This window comes from Denticeps clupeoides, chromosome 12 (assembly GCF_900700375.1).
Source record: "Denticeps clupeoides chromosome 12, fDenClu1.1, whole genome shotgun sequence".
Lineage (NCBI taxonomy): Eukaryota > Metazoa > Chordata > Actinopteri > Clupeiformes > Denticipitidae > Denticeps > Denticeps clupeoides.
The window spans coordinates 20,182,996-20,200,873 of NC_041718.1; the positions used below are offsets into that span (position 1 = coordinate 20,182,996).

General features: G+C 44.0%; 2 protein-coding genes across 2 annotated transcripts; both read right to left on the reverse strand.

Annotated features, from left to right (window-relative positions):
• Positions 1 to 5,456, reverse strand: LOC114801029 (zinc finger protein 420-like). The gene is made up of 4 exons (XM_028998973.1): positions 3,990 to 5,456; positions 2,884 to 3,604; positions 1,282 to 1,475; positions 1 to 896 (listed from the first exon to the last, which is right to left on the reverse strand). The coding sequence occupies exons 1-4, from the start codon at positions 4,147 to 4,149 to the stop codon at positions 175 to 177; spliced, it is 1,797 nt and encodes a 598-aa protein (XP_028854806.1). The 5' UTR covers positions 4,150 to 5,456; the 3' UTR covers positions 1 to 174.
• On the reverse strand, positions 5,448 to 11,186 carry LOC114801030 (zinc finger protein 345-like). Its single transcript, XM_028998974.1, has 4 exons — positions 10,574 to 11,186; positions 9,130 to 9,903; positions 7,518 to 7,859; positions 5,448 to 6,395 (listed from the first exon to the last, which is right to left on the reverse strand). Exons 1-4 carry the CDS (start codon positions 10,731 to 10,733, stop codon positions 5,674 to 5,676), a joined length of 1,998 nt encoding a protein of 665 aa, XP_028854807.1. The 5' UTR covers positions 10,734 to 11,186; the 3' UTR covers positions 5,448 to 5,673.
• Positions 11,187 to 17,878: the final 6,692 nt, after the last annotated feature.

Here is a 17,878-nt window from a genome sequence, read left to right on the forward strand (position 1 = left end):
GCAGTGGGCAGCCATGACAGGCACCTTGGCGTGTCAGGATTCGAACCGACAACCTTCCGATCTCTAGGCCACCGCTGTACATTATTACAACTGGCAAGAAGAACGGTTCTCACCTCTCGAAATTTAACAAATTACAGAGCCCATGTTTTAAAAAAGCCGTTCGTTATCCCTGGTTCACGAGTGAACCTGCAGATGGCGTCTCAGGACGCTTGACCTCATGAATCTCTTCCCGCACTGTGGGCACGTGTAGGGTCTTTCTCTAGTGTGGATACGTATGTGGTCCTTCAGGTGCGGCGCCTGCGTGAAGGCTTTCGGGCAAAGGTGGCAGCAGTACGGCTTCTCTCCCGTGTGGATCCTCTGGTGCCGTTTTAGCCTTGAGGGGGGATAGAAGAACTTCCCGCAGAGGCAGCATACTTTCAGGCTTTCGTTTGAGAAGACGTGAGCATCCAGCTCCTTGGGGTCGGCGAAGATCTTACCACAAACCCTGCAAGCAGCCTTGGTTGAGTGAACGTTCACGTGTTTTTTCAGATCCGTCAAGTTAGTGAACTTTTCCCGGCACTCAGTACAGGAGTATGACTTTGACCTCAAAACACGAGCTGATCTGAACGTTGTGCAGGCCTGCTGCTGTCTCTGCGCATCACGGCAGGGCACGGGGTTAAAGGTCGTATCTTCGTGACATTTCTGTTCAACAGGCTCTGCCTTGACCGAGGACTCTGCTCCGCTGTGATCCGTCCCCGACCGGGCAGAAGCACCCGAAGAGTCTGGCCGACCGGTCACACGTTCCTCCATCTGATCTACGATGAGCTCCTGCTTCACTCCCGAGCTCTTCATCTCTTCTCCACACACATTCTGCAAAGCGTCCAGTTCCTCGCCGGACATACACTGAACGCCGATCTCTGGGGAGCATATTAAAAAGCACTTTTAAATACCCGACGTAACTGCATACGTCTGCTCTGCAGGGATTAATTTTATCCGATTACTTTTCTGTAATATCTGCACCTTCTCTACATAAAGTTTAATTCGCACTGGATGCGTTCATCAGATGTTAAGCGATGGATTATACTAAAATGATTATAGACCTTTTATACTTACAAGTCAGTAAAGAACCAACTATTTTTATACACAAGTATCCACACTTCCACCCGAGTAAAGAACGTGTGGACCTCGCCACCTCAGGACAGTTCCAACTTTTAAACTGCAGCCAGTATATTTACTTTCTAATCTTGGATACTGTAAAGGCGTGTGGCGGTGTGGAGGTGTGGAGGTGTGATGTCCACTGACCCTTCCTGTGCAGAAGCTCCGCCTCCCGCAGCTGCTGTCTCAGGCGGTGGTTCTCTCGCTCCAGATCCAGAACCGTCTTCTCCACCGCGCCGAAAATCTCCTGCGCCGCCAGCATCAGCCGCTCCCGCAGGAACGCGTCGAGGGACTGCAGCGCCATCATGGTCCTCCACACAACGCGACGAAAAACAAACTCACTTCCGCATCAGGCGGAGCCTCGTTTTGTTGTTGCCAGGTCTGGGCGGAGCCTGGTCTTAGCGTTGCCAGGTCTGGGCGGAGCCTGGTCTTCGCCTCGTCTTGCTGCTGCCAGGTCTGGGCGGAGCCTGGTCTTTGCGTTGCCAGGTCTGGGCGGAGCCTAGTCTTCGCGATGCCAGGTCTGGGCGGAGCCTAGTCTTCGTGTTGCCAAGTTTGAATGGAGCCTCGTCTTCGTGTACATTATGGGATTTTTGGAATTATTGGTCGTAGAGGGTAAAATTATGGTACACATGGGATAATTAGCCTGTGCTTGGCAGCAATGCCCGTGTTCACGTGAAACCTGAACTTGTAATCATTTCAGTGAACTCTGTCCATTTAAATTGCAACACCTATATACATATGTGTATATTCCAAAAAGGGAACAAAATAAATACCATGAACTCTTTTATGATGACTTTTTAACTCATACTTTACTTTGTAAAACACTTTACTGTCCATTTTTTCTCCAATTTTTACCAGCCTGTGCAACATTTTTTGAAGCATTTTTTCAGTGTTTCACTCCTTTTTCATTACTTGCATTTCACTAATATATTTAAATTATAATGGTCTGGACACCATTATTTCAGCTCTATATGTTGAATTAATAATGGTCTTTGCATCACAGATGAGTGTAATCTATGGTTAGGGGGTTGTGTGGTAATCTCATGGATCAAATCCAAAATATATATATAAAAAAATAAATAAATAATAAAAAAACAAGATTACACTAAATGTCTCTGACTAAAATGAGATGTTGTTTCTGCTTGTTTAATTACATTTTCATATTGCGGTTCTGTTTCCTGTATCTCCCATTCAGTTGCATCGATTAATGCAGCATTAATTAATTTGGATGCGTACTCCAAAAGTCACCATGATACATTGTCCAAATTGAGTAGCCACAATTAAATTTCAGGATGCTTCTGATGGATGACTGGGAGAAAACGACAAAACAGTCTTTGGACACTTTCTTTATAATAAAGTAGAAACGAAAACAAAACATGTGTCCAAAAACATGGAATAAATCAGGATGTCTTCCGTGTCTGGAATGGATGTAGAGTATTCCAGAGTCTATAAGGTAACAATAATATGACGAAAAGATATAATTAAAACAAGGTTGAAATGGGTTTTACTAAAATAAATAGTTTTTTGTTGGCTGGACCTTGTACTTGTACTATATTGACTGGTTAAACAAAATTGCATTACTAAAAAATAAAAAAAATTTGTTGATTAAAATAGTCATGAAAAATTCTGACTAAAATAAAACTTTTAGTCGATGTTCATCACACCAATGTCAGATTGTCTATATAATCAGAATGTAAAGCCTGAAACGCGCCTTTCAGCCCTTCATCATCATCATCGTAGCTGCATGGTCATGTGTGACTCTTCAGATGCTTCTTCAGACCAACCGCCCACGTGAATTTCATCCCGCACTGTTGGCACATGTAGGGTCTTTCTTTAGTGTGAACACGTATGTGGAGCTTCAGGTTGCCTGACTGTGTGAAGGCTTTTGGGCAAAGGTGGCAGCGGTACGGCTTCTCTCCCGTGTGGATCCTCTGGTGCCGTTTTAGCCTTGAGGAAGTGTAGAAGAAAGTGTTGCAGTAGCAGCATATTTTCAGGCCTTCAGTTGAGAAGACGTGAGCATCCAGCTCCTTGGGGTCGGCGAAGATCTTACCACAAACCCTGCAAGCAGCCTTGGCTGAGTGAACGTTCACGTGTTTTTTCAGATCCGTCAAGTTAGTGAACTTTTCCTGGCACTCAGTACAGGAGTATGACTTTGACCTCAAAACACGAGCTGATCTGAACGTTGTGCAGGCCTGCTGCTGTCTCTGTGCATCACGGCAGGGCACGGGGTTAAAGGTCGTATCTTCGTGACATTCCTGTTCAACAGGCTCTGCCTTGACCGAGGACTCTGCGCCGCTGTGATCCGTCCCCGACCGGGCAGAAGCACCCGAAGAGTCTGGCCGACCGGTCACACGTTCCTCCATCTGATCTACGATGAGCTCCTGCTTCACTCCCGAGCTCTTCATCTCTTCTCCACACACATTCTGCAAAGCGTCCAGTTCCTCGCCGGACATACACTGAACGCCGATCTCTGGGGAGCATATTAAAAAGCACTTTTAAATACCCGATGTAACTGCATACGTCTGCTCTGCAGGGATTAATTTTATCCGATTACTTTTCTGTAATATCTGCACCTTCTCTACATAAAGTTTAATTCGCACTGGATACGTTCATCAGATGTTAAGCGATGGATTATACTAAAATGATTATAGACCTTTTATACTTACAAGTCAGTAAAGAACCAACTATTTTTATACACAAGTATCCACACTTCCACCCGAGTAAAGAACGTGTGGACCTCGCCACCTCAGGACAGTTCCAACTTTTAAACTGCAGCCAGTATATTTACTTTCTAATCTTGGATACTGTAAAGGCGTGTGGCGGTGTGGAGGTGTGGAGGTGTGATGTCCACTGACCCTTCCTGTGCAGAAGCTCCGCCTCCCGCAGCTGCTGTCTCAGGCGGTGGTTCTCTCGCTCCAGATCCAGAACCGTCTTCTCCACCGCGCCGAAAATCTCCTGCGCCGCCAGCATCAGCCGCTCCCGCAGGAACGCGTCGAGGGACTGCAGCGCCATCATGGTCCTCCACACAACGCGACGAAAAACAAACTCACTTCCGCATCCGGCGGAGCCTGGTCTTTGCGTTGCCAGGTCTGGGCGGAGCCTGGTCTTTGCGTTGCCAGGTCTGGGCGGAGCCTAGTCTTCGTGTTGCCAAGTTTGAATGGAGCCTCGTCTTCGTGTACATTATGGGATTTTTGGAATTATTGGTCGTAGAGGGTAAAATTATGGTACACATGGGATAATTAGCCTGTGCTTGGCAGCAATGCCCGTGTTCACGTGAAACCTGAACTTGTAATCATTTCAGTGAACTCTGTCCATTTAAATTGCAACACCTATATACATATGTGTATATTCCAACAAGGGAACAAAATAAATACCATGAACTCTTTTATGATGACTTTTTAACTCATACTTTACTTTGTAAAACACTTTACTGTCCATTTTTTCTCCAATTTTTACCAGCCTGTGCAACATTTTTTGAAGCATTTTTTCAGTGTTTCACTCCTTTTTCATTACTTGCATTTCACTAATATATTTAAATTATAATGGTCTGGACACCATTATTTCAGCTCCATATGTTGAATTAATAATGGTCTTTGCATCACAGATGAGTGTAATCTATGGTTAGGGGGTTGTGTGGTAATCTCATGGATCAAACCCAAAATATAAAAATAAAAAAATCATCTGATTTAATACTTTTCAACCAAGCACTGTTTTCGTCAATGAAATCTGACGACGTACCTTCTTCAACTAACCTTTTTGAAGTGAGGAAGACGAGACATAAATGCTGGTGACAATAACTACAATGAAATCTATATGAAGTAATATTGTTGACAAATAAAAACAAGGCTAAATATGGTTTACAAGACAAATAAAAAAAAAAAAAAAACAAGATTACACTAAATGTCTCTGACTAAAATGAGATGATGTTTCTCCTTGTTTAATTACATTTTCATATTGCGGTTCTGTTTCCTGTATCTCCCATTCAGTTGCATCGATTAATGCAGCATTAATTAATTTGGATGCGTACTCCAAAAGTCACCATGATACATTGTCCAAATTGAGTAGCCACAATTAAATTTCAGGATGCTTCTGATGGATGACTGGGAGAAAACGACAAAGCAATCTTTGGACACTTTCTTTATAATAAAGTAGAAACGAAAACAAAACATGTGTCCAAAAACATGGAATAAATCAGGATGTCTTCCGTGTCTGGAATGGATGTAGAGTATTCCAGAGTCTATAAGGTAACAATAATATGACGAAAAGATATAATTAAAACAAGGTTGAAATGGGTTTGACTAAAATAAATTGTTTTTTGTTGGCTGGACCTTGTTCTTGTACTATATTGACTGGTTAAACAAAATTGCATTACTAAAAAATAAAAAAATTTTGTTGACTAAAATAGTCATGGAAAATTCTGACTAAAATAAAACTTTTAGTCGATGTTCATCACACCAATGTCAGATTGTCTATATAATCAGAATCTAATGCCTGAAACGCGCCTTTCAGCCCTTCATCATCATCATCGTAGCTGCATGGTCATGTGTGACTCTTCAGATGCTTCTTCAGACCAACCGCATACGTGAATTTCATCCCGCACTGTTGGCACATGTAGTGTCTTTCTTTAGTGTGAACACGTATGTGGAGCTTCAGGTTGCCTGACTGTGTGAAGGCTTTTGGGCAAAGGTGGCAGCAGTACGGCTTCTCTCCCGTGTGGATCCTCTGGTGCCGTTTTAGCTTTGAGGAAGTGTAGAAGAAAGTGTTGCAGTAGCAGCATATTTTCAGGCCTTCAGTTGAGAAGACGTGAGCATCCAGCTCCTTGGGGTCGGCAAAGATCTTACCACAAACCCTGCAAGCAGCCTTGGCTGAGTGAACGTTCACGTGTTTTTTCAGATCCGTCAAGTTAGTGAAATTTTCCTGGCACTCAGTACAGGAGTATGACTTTGACCTCAAAACACGAGCTGATCTGAACGTTGTGCAGGCCTGCTGCTGTCTCTGCGCATCACAGCAGGGCACGGGGTTAAAGGTCGTATCTTCGTGACATTTCTGTTCAACAGGCTCTGCCTTGACCGAGGACTCTGCTCCGCTGTGATCCGTCCCCGACCGGGCAGAAGCACCCGAAGAGTCTGGCCGACCGGTCACACGTTCCTCCATCTGATCTACGATGAGCTCCTGCTTCACTCCCGAGCTCTTCATCTCTTCTCCACACACATTCTGCAAAGCGTCCAGTTCCTCGCCGGACATACACTGAACGCCGATCTCTGGGGAGCATATTAAAAAGCACTTTTAAATACTGCATACGTCTGCTCTGCAGGGATTAAAGTAATGTACTTTTATCCGATTACATTTCTAACAGTAATATCTGCACCTTCTCTACGTGAAGTTTAATTCGCACTGGATGCGTTCATTAGATGTTAAGTGAAGGGACTAAAATGATTATAGACTCCTTTTGTGTAGGACTCCTTTTTCACTTTTATACTTATAAGTCAGTAAAGAATCAACTATTTTAAATGCAAGTATCCACACTTCCACCCGAGTAAAGAACGTGTGGATCTCTCCACCTCAGGACAGTTCCAACGTTTAAACTGCAGTCAGTATATTTAACGTCTAGTCCGTATCTTGGACAACCTCAGCAAAGTTAGCGGTGAGTTCTGTATTCGAAAGACATTATTCGCTGAATCATTAAAAAAAAAAAAAGTAATGTATCTCTGCGAACTTACACACACATGTTGGTTTTAAAACACGACAGCAGATAAATTGTGAAAATGCTGAATAATACAGCCGCTCTTCCACTCGCTGCGCGTTTCAAAATAACACCCGACCCGAACCTGACTATCTATGACTTTCACGAGTGTGAAAGTGCAGGATGTACATGGATTTACAGATGTAGAAATCTATATAAAATAATTCCCTGCCTCTCCATTTAGAACTTTTATTATGAAACGTTGCACACCGCCAAGTGCGCCTTAGGCCGGAAGAGTGACAGGATCATGTCGCACTTTCACAATTAATTTGCTTCAGCGATTGAAAACTCAACATGTGTAGGTTAAAGTCCAAATAATTTGTGAAAGTTTTTGTTTAAGAAGTAAGAGAAACGAAGGTTTGTCGAACACAAAACTCACTGCTGACTTTATTGAAGTTCTTAGAGACAATGGCGCTGTAAACAGGGGTATCTTAGCGGGGAACACACCCGCCTATGAACCAGAAGACCCAGGTTAAGAGGGAGAACCCGACATACTACCATTGTGTCCCCGAGCAAGACACCCTGGGTGTCTTCAGAGGGACTGTCCCTGCTGTAACTACTGATTCAAGTCGCTCTGGATAAAGTGCGTCTGATAAATGCTGTAAATGTAAAGGCGTGTGGAGGTGTGATGTCCACTGACCCTTCCTGTGCAGAAGCTCCGCCTCCCGCAGCTGCTGTCTCAGGCGGTGGTTCTCTCGCTCCAGATCCAGAACCGTCTTTTCCACCGCGCCGAAAATCTCCTGCGCCGCCAGCATCAGCCGCTCCCGCAAGAACGCGTCGAGGGACTGCAGCGCCATCATGGTCCTCCACACAACGCGACGAAAAACAAACTCACTTCCGCATCCGGCGGGATCCCCGTCTTCCTGTTGCCAGGTCTGGGCGGAGCCTCGTCTTCCCGTTGCCAGGTCTGGGCAGAGCCTCGTGCTCGTATAGCCAGGTCTGGGCGGAATTCGCGTCTCGTGTTGCCAGGTCTTGTAGGAGCCTAGTCTTCATGTTGCCAAGTCTGGGCGGAGCCTCGTAGTCGTGTTGCCAGGTCTGGGCGGAGCTTCCTTTTACTGTTGCCAGGTCTGGGCGGGACTCTTGTCTCGTGTTGCCAGGCCTTGGCGGAGCCTCCTTTTGCTGTTGCCAGGTCTGGGCGGGACTCTTGTCTCGTGTTGGCAGGTCTTGGTAGAGCTCAGTCTTCGTGTTGCCAGGTCTTGGCGGATCCTCCTTTTGCTGTTGCCAGGTCTGGACGGAACTCTAGTCTCGTGTTGCCAGGTCCGGGCTGAGCCTCGTTTTCGTGTTGCCAGGTCGCATGAACAACGTTAACAGACTTTTGTCTCCACACCGGTTCTAAACATACCGCGTGTAGTGTTTTCAACAGTGCACGCATTCTTGTGAAAATTGAAGTGTCTACTCAAGATAGTTAAAAAAAAAAAAAAAAACTGCTATTTTGCTTAACCTAAATTGGCTAGTCTTGATGGTCCAAAATGACACTCAAACTGGCAAAATAATTGAAAACTAAAACACTTACAAAAGGTAAGACAAGAAGGTGATAAGACACTCCACTACATCATGGGCATGTGTCAATCATGTCTACAGGCTCCTCCCTTTTTCAAACTTTGATCACGTGAAAGATAGTGAAGTGATTGTCATTGTCATACACACTGCAGCACAGCACATGGTGATGAAACAAAACGTGTCCTCACACATGTAGGGACGCACCTTGAACAAGGGGATTCATAAAAATATAATCCTGAAGATACGAATATTGTGTCATTTACGAATATTTGCCACAAATGCTCCTCTGACAAAAGCTTCAAGAAGATGTTCAGGCACCCAGCAATTTAATATTATGGTCCACTTATCTAAAAAGTAATATATAGATTGGACTAACATGTAAGTTTCTTATACTCTGATTTATGTAAGAAAAACTACAAAAGATTAAATAAGATGGTTTTTTTAGTGCTAGTGAACCAGAACTGATTCCTTCATTGACGGTAACATGACAGTTGTGTTGTAAGATGTCTGCCAACGCCACAAATGTAAATAAGACACAAAATAATACCAGTTAAAAAAATGCATAGTTCAATGATGACAAATAGATCACAGCTGATAATGTTATTAAATGCAAAATACTTCTATAGGTTATCCAGGATCCTATGACAATAATGACTTTGAATCTGTCCTAAGTAGCATTATCATAAAATATTAAAAAAATGTTCCATTATAAAACCGCAGTCTTTTTTTTTTTTTTCTGCAGATGCTTCTTCATGAAAACTTCTTGCCCGAAATCGACGGCACATTCGGGCACGGCTGGAGCTTCTGTTTAGCATGGACGCGCAGGTGGTATTTCAGGTTGCTCGTCTGTGTGAAGGCTTTCGGGCAAAGGTGGCAGCGGTACGGCCTCTCTCCCGTGTGGATCCTCTGGTGCCGTTTTAGCCTCGAAGGCGTGTAGAAGAAATTGTTGCAGTAGCAGCAAATTTTCAGGCTTTCATTTGAGAAGACGTGAGCATCCAGCTCCTCGGAGTCGGCGAAGATCTTACCACAAACCCTGCAAGCGCTCTTGGCTGAGTGAACGTTCACGTGTTTTTTCAGATCCACGAAACTGGCGAAGGTTTGCCGGCACTGAACGCAGCTAAATTTGAGCTGCGATGCTTTAACGGCTGCCCTGGTCGCTCCTGGTCTATGCACATCACTGATGTTTCTGAGTCCATCCACTGCGGCAGAACCCGCCCTGACTGCGGGGTTAAAGGTCACATGAGAAGCAGAACACGTCTGCTCAGCAGCCTGCATGTTGACGGCGTGACTGGAACCGCCCTTCATTCTGCTGCTTTTAATCTGGGGCTCCTGTTCCTTTTCGAGTTCAGCTGGAGCAGCAGCTCCGGAATACGACTGGGGTGGTTCTTCTGTCACCTCCTGCTTCACTCCCGATGGTGCGGCATCGGAGCTCTTCACCCCAGGGCTGGTCTCTGTGTGCGTTCCAGAAATGTCCTGCAAAGGCTCAGGTCCCCCCGTGGAAATGAGGTGAATGCTGATCTCTGAATCTGAAAAGAAACGACAGCAGAAAAGTATCATCCACAGTAACACATTTCCACCAGCTTCTGCTACCCATGATGTGCGTCTCAAGTTCTTATTGAACATGATATCTTACCTGCGTTATAACTGTACTAATTTTACTACATTTACTCTCCTTTTATTGTATTCTATTTATTATAGAACTTTTACTTTAACTATGCACAGTCAAAACAGGGCAGTTCAGGATGCATTTCACTGCGTGTTGTACTGCTATAACTATGCATGTGACAAATAAAATCTGAGTGCTAAAAGCATAAATATGAGATCAACAACAACTAATTTGTATTAATTCGAGAAAACAAAATCCCGACTACAAATGAAGAACTGATGCTTTCTGTGGACTGCAGAAACAGAAATACATTCATGGACTTCAGTCTGACTGGTACTGAATGTATTCCCGCGTCATTTCCACGTGTGAATGTGTGGAGGTGTGACTCGCCTATGAACCAGAAGACCCAGGTTCGAACCCCACTTACTACCATTGTGTCCCTGAGCAAGACACTTAACCCCGAGTGTCTCCAGGGGGGACTGTCCTTGTAACTACTGATTGTAAGTCGTTCTGGATAAGGGCGTCTGGTAAATGCTGTAAATGTAAATAAGGTGTAAATAAATGTAAATTGAGGTGTGATGTCCACTGACCCTTCCTGTGCAGAAGCTCCGCCTCCCGCAGCTGCTGCTTCAGGCGACGGTTCTCCCGCTCCAGATCCAGAACCGTCTTCTCCACCGCGCCGAAAATCTCCTGCGCCGCCAGCATCAGCCGCTCCCGCACGAACGCGTCGATCGGGTGAAACGCCGTCATTTTGTCTTTCTCACGACGTGACCCCCGAGTAGCAGCAAGGAAGTCACTTCCGTTCACAAGCTACTCTTCTTTTGTGGTGTTTCAGATGTTGCCAGATGTATTGTAAATAACATTAAAATTACTCTCTTCTCCAAATTAGATTCCAAAAAGTGAATCTATTGTTTCCAAGCATGTATAAATAGACACATAAAGTAAAGTACACTTACATACCATACAGCACATCCATGGAATGGCATTATGCATAACATGGACAATGTCCGTAAAACAGCGAAGAATCAGCGGATGTGGCAACAAACTCTCCTTCTTGGCTATTCGTTTGTAGGGTTACGCACCCTGACGCTCTGTAGCGCCGCCCTTTCTGAGGAGTTGGGAAGTTCGCCACTGTTTAGAATGAATTGATCTACTGGATGAGACATTTATCTGTAATATAAGGACCTATGCACAATTCCACAATCACACCGACTTTCCTGTGTGTGTGTGTGTGTGTGTGTGTGTATATACAATCACACACACAGCAAGATCATAGATTAGATTATGTATATATTTATATATAAAATATGTATATATCTATATCTATATATATCTATATATATATATATATATATTTATGTGTATTTTTAATAAGCCAGTGGACAGCATGTTGTGCTCCACTGCGGGGGTTCTGAAGAATAAGTCATTGTCTGCCAGAGCAGCTGTCCGCCCCACTCACCCTCACGACAGACCACCTGCCCCCAGCCCTGCTGCCATGGTCAGCTCTGGCCAGCATTACGCCCAATTACCACTTTCAAGAGTTTAACGGAGCCCGGCGACCCCAAAAATAAAAGGCGGCAGTGGAGTCGGCGTTTCTTTTTCTGGACCCCCCACCCTGCCCTTCTCCCCAGGACCAAAATCTGATGCAAAAATGTCAATGATTCTGTGTTTGTCTCTCAATATGGGTTGCTGTGTGTACATTAATGGGGAAAATGATCTTAAATGACTTTAGCAAATGGCTGCAATATAACAAAGAGTGAAAATTTTAAGGGGGTCTGAATACTTTCCGTACTGTGTATGTGATGGACATGAAAGTACTGTTCTGGGACCCTGTTGCTTCATCGGTTCTGAAAAGGTCAGAGTGGAATGTGCTGGACAGTCCACTTGCTATGCCACACATCACAACGTGAGCACCAAATCATTCTGCGCCTGCGGGCATTTACCGGAATATCCCGTTCCAGAATGAGTGCCACGCTCCAGTTAGAAAATGACGTGAGATTGGATATAATTAAGATCGTTGGTTTAAAGTGACAAATGAGACGATTCAGAAATAAGCCAAAGTGGTGAGAGCTCAAGCTTTTTTTGGGAGAGCTGATACATGCACACATTTACATTTACAGCATTCTTCAGACGCCCGTATCCAGAGCGACTTACAGTCAGTAGTTACAGGGACAGTCCCCCCCCGGAGACACTCAGGGTTAAGTGTCCTGCTCAGGGACACAATGGTAGTAAGTGGGGTTTGAACCTGGGTCTTCTGGTTCATAGGCGAGTCTGTTACCCGCTAGGCCACTACCACCCTGGTGTGTAACATTGCTGACACCCAGAAGATGAACTTGTAATAATATTCCCCAGTATGAGATTTGTTCATTTTAAGCAAATTGGTGACTACCGGTTTTCCAGTGGGCAGTGGCGGCATAGCAGGTAAGGAAGTGGACTCAAGGTTGTAGGTTCGAAGGTGCCACTGAGTGAAGTGATTGTCATTGTGATACACTGCAGCACAGGACACCATGACATGGTGAAATGTGTCCTCTGTATTTAACCATAACCATCTTGGTGAGCAGTGGGCAGCCTCTCTTCATGTACAGGTCTCAGTGGCGTCACCTGCAGAAATTCTCAGATGACTCTGCCATTGTGGCTTTTATTGGGGATAGACAGGAGGATGAATACGGGAGGGCGGTGGGCAGCTTTGTTGAGTGGCGTGAGTGATTGTGGACTTTGATTGCTGGCTCCTCCTCCTTGGTGAGCAGTGGGCAGCCATGACAGGCGCCCTGGGAGCAGTGTGTGGGGACAGGGCTGACCAAGATACGAACCGGCCACCATCTGATTACAGGGCCCGGGGAGCAGTGTGTGGAGACGGGACAGACCAGGATACGAACCGGCCACCATCTGATTATGGGGCTGCTTCCTTAACCGCTAGGCCACCAGATGGGACCCCAGATGGGATTCGAACCCACAAAACCTGTTGTAGCTCCAGCCGTGCCTGAATGTGCCGTCGATTAATTATTGGTTAATTCATTTGACAATTGCATTAAAAAGGGTCATTTGTGGGAATACATTATGATTGTATTTGTTGAAGTGCATGATTTACTTAATATGTGCTGCTGTATTTTAATTTATTTACTTACTTTCGAGCTTCCGGTAGACAGTTCAGTGGAAGCTGGAGACGTTGCAAGCAACACGGCTTTTTGACCGAGTTTGCCAGAGTGATTTACTTTGGGTTCGTTTAAGTAACCGTTTTTTATTAAAAAAAAGATCTTGACTCCCTCGCGTTTCAAAGGCTTGTTGTTAGACTAGCTTCAAAAAGTGGCACAGAAGAGCGAAACCGAGCGCCCCTATGCGTAAGACCAGGGCCTTATACCCTCCTCATCCATCACAACATGCTGCTATCTCTCTCTCTCTCCGTCCGGCACAACACAATGTCACTTTTTCTTATCTTATTAAAGCCGTTTCCAAAAAGCTTCACCTTGAGATGGACGTGAATGGAAAGTTTCCGACAGTTACGGGTTGGTCAGTGATGCTGGGATGGTAGTAGCCTAGTGGGTAAGACACTCGCCTATGAACCAGTAGTCCCAGGTTCAAACCCCACTTACTACCATCGTGTCCCTGTGCAAGACACATAACCCTGAGTGTCTCCAGGGGGGGACTGTCCCTGTAACTACTGATTGTAAGTCGCTCTGGATAAGGGCGTCTGGTAAATGCTGTAAATGTGATGTAATGTAATGTAATGCTAGAAACATGCCTCAACACAACCAGGGATTCCTGTCCAGCCCAACACCCACCAAAAAAATCCCACATCCCACAATCCCTCAGTGGGTCCCAGCCGGGCCATCTGCACACGTTCCCGTTTAAAAGCATCTTTTGGCAGGTCAGGGTGAAGCTGGCTGGTATGCGCCGAATGCGCGTCGCTTTCTGTCCCAGGGGTCAGTGGGGCCCGGCCGTTGTTTACGCGCCGCGCTGTTTACGTCTCCTCGGCGCAGTAATCGTATCCACGGCGGCGAGGATTCTCACCCCCTCGCCAATGTTGTCAAAGCCACCCGGTCGCTGGAGAAACCAAACCACCACATTTTTTCCCCCTCGGCGACACAGGAGAAGGTCAGTGATGCCGGCGCCGGAAATAAACGGCCGGAGGCGAGTTCGGCCGCTGGGCCGAGGTATTTTTGTTGCGCTGGATAAAGCCTGGGAGATGGGTCAGCTTTCCGGGCTACGTCCCGACAGGAATTCCATTTTTAAATTAGGAGCGCGGCGGGCATAGTTTCCGCAAGACAATCGGCCGCAACCACCTTGTAAAATACGGGGAAAAGTGTGTTGCGCGTCATTTTTCCGTACATACTGATGAATGCAGAACGTTCTAGCGTTCCAGAGAACCGGAGTGTCATAGTCACACCGATGGTGTAATCACCACTGACCACTAAATTCACCAGCCAAAGCTTGTAGAGTTTGAATGAGTAAAGAAGTCATGAAGGTCCAGGTCTGAAGTAAACCTGCCGGACGGTCCAGCTGGCCCTGCTGGCCCAGTGACCCTGCATTGTTACCAACGTTCAGCAGCTGTCCTTTCACTCACTGGCTTTCGGTTTTCACATTTCACTCCTTCTGCTGGAACGAAAAATGACAAGGCCCTGCTTTACGGGTTTATGAAGTTACAACATTTAGAACATGAACAAAAAAAAACACAAATACAAACAAATGTGTGTGTAATGTGTGTTTTCAGCAGGATGCCTGCACAGGGCGAGGCACCAATTCCTCTGAGTGAACATGACACCACTTGCACTAAGACTGGGGGACAGCTGCGTATGCGAATGCCTTCCATACTGTTTGTTGTACAGGATTATGGGCCGATAAAAGGCAGCAGAGACTCCTTCACTACTGTTTTCACCTCCAGGCCGCCATCAGGGCCCAGCAAAAACACAGGCACTCTCATTCATGCTCCGAGTCAACATCCCATCATCACTCAACATACAGCAAGAAATATACATTAAAAATCAAATATAATGTACAGTAACACCGCCACGCTTACAAGTATACAATAAAAATCAAATATAACGTACAGTAAAACTACCATGCTTGCAAATATACAATAAAAATCAAATATAACGTACAGTAACACCGCCACGCTTACAAATTTACCTTGAAATCAAATATAACGTATAGTAAAACTACCATGCTTACAAGTATACAATAAAAATCAAATATAACGTACAGTAACACCGCCACGCTTACAAGTATACAATAAAAATCAAATATAACGTACAGTAACACCGCCACGCTTACAAATTTACCTTGAAATCAAATATAACGTATAGTAAAACTACCATGCTTACAAGTATACAATAAAAATCAAATATAACGTACAGTAACACCGCCACGCTTACAAGTATACAATAAAAATCAAATATAACGTACAGTAACACCGCCACGCTTACAAATTTACAATTAAATCAAATATAACGTACAGTAAAACTACCATGGTTACAAATATACAAAAAAAACAATTATAATGTACAGTAACACCGCCACGCTTACAAATTTACAATGAAATCAAATATAACGTACAGTAACACCGCCACGCTTACAAGTATACAATAAAAATCAAATATAACGTACAGTAACACCGCCACGCTTACAAATTTACAATGAAATCAAATATAACGTACAGTAAAACTACCATGGTTACAAATATACAAAAAAAACCAATTATAATGTACAGTAACACTGCCACACTTACAAATTATAAGGTACAGCAATACCACTAAGCTTATAAATATACAATAAAATAAAATATAATGTACAGTAACAGTGCCACGCTTACAAGTATACAATAAAATCAAATATAACATACAGTAAAACTACCATGCTTACAAATAAACAATAAAATCAAATATAACGTACATTAAAACTACCATGCTTACAAATATACAATAAAACCAATTATAATGTACAGTAACACTGCCACACTTACAAATTATAATCTACAGAAATACCACTGAGCTTATAAATATACAATAAAATCAAATATATAATAAAGTAACACCACTATGCTTTCAAATTTACAATAAAATATAAGAGAGAGTAAAAACACCACACTTACAACTATAAGATTAAATCAAATACAATGCACAGTAACTTTAAATAAACAATAAAATTAATCTATAGTGAAATAAAATTATAGTAACACCACTATGCTTAAGCATAAGTATACAGTAGAATGTGTATGGTGGTTGGCCTAGCGGGTAAAGAAGCAGACTTAAAATCGGAAGGTTGTGGTTCGAATCTCAAACCACCAAGGTGCCACTGAGGTCCCCTTGATTAAGGTACCGTCCCCACACGCTGCTCCCCGGGCGCCTGTCATGGCCGCCCACTGCTCACCAAGGGTGATGGTTGCATACAGAGGACACGTTTCACTGTTTGCACTGGATGCTGTGCTGTGGTGTGTCACATGTGACAACAAATCGCGTTCGCTGTAACGCACAGCTACACTGACAAATATACAATAAAATCCAATACAACAAACAGTAACACCACTATGCACACAAATATACAGTAAAATAGAAAGCATAAATGTCAAGGACATGATTCATTTCAAACAAATCAAATCATGCTGTATGTTAATTCATGTTAATTCATGTAGAGACTGATTATCTGGTGTTGATCTATGTACTGGCTACGCAAGGAATTTAAAATCCTTCAAGTAGTTTCTTTAATTGATAATCGGTTATCGTTCAATTACCACTTGATTGTCCATTTCGCTGTACATTTTTTGCTCAAGCATGTGTTGTTCTCTGTATTAAAAAGCACAATTAGGTGTAATAATTAGGGGACATATGACCCCTGCTCTGCTGGACCAGACAGTCAGAGCGGCCTTTTTAAAACCACAGAGGAGCGCGACCCGCTGCCCACACTTAATTGGCAGAGACGCTCTCTGGTCATTACGGGCCTGCTGCTGACAGACCAGAATGCAATATAGAGCAGATAAAGAGTGTCCCACTCACCCTCGAGTCCAGGGCCAGAGTAAAAGCACGCGCTTTTATACGCACTACGTTCATACCCAAGGTTGCTCTTCCGCCTCCGTCGTGAAAGAGGACGTTTATGGCATGAAGAGGTGGTGCCGAATTCGGTATCTGGCTGAGCAGCTCTGGAGCCGATGGAAGAATGGGTATCCTACCAATACCTCCGCCCAGCAGAAGTGCCGTGTGGCCGTATGCAACTTTAAGGTGAATTATGTGGTCACTATTGAAGAAGAAATTCTTCCGCGTGGAAGACTGGTGGAAACGACTGTAGACGAGTTAGAGTAGTAGATCACATAAACAGAATTCTCCATCTCAATTATTGAAAGGCCAGTACAAAACCTAGTTCTGCTGCTTGAGAGTGAAGAGCTATGAAGTGCGCACGCACGTATACACTCGTACGAATATATGGATACAGTAGATATAATATCACCCACAAATAAATATAACCCGCTTAAGTAATATGTTTTATGTTTTTTTGCACATTTTTCCTATTGGTAAATAATAAATTGTCCTTAGAATTTGGTAATCATGTGTGGTTGTGACAACATGACCTGCTTGTTGGAAGTATAAAGGACCATAATTGTTTTATATGGTTTTGTTATTATTGCTGGGTAGATTAATAATATATATTCATAACAATAATATTTATGAATGTTTCTGTTGTTCCTGTGGTAACAGACATACCAGAGGGTCACCACAGCCACCACCACCGTAACAGCTAAAGCTTCAGGGATCTTCAAATGGACCAGTAGCATCATAATGGACACGTAATGTGCATCATGATGCTGGACTAAAACCTACTCTGCACTGTCCAGCACCTCCAAACATGGACAGATGCTCTATACTACACTTTGGACTTCTCCACATCTACAACTGTTGGACTTTTTCTTG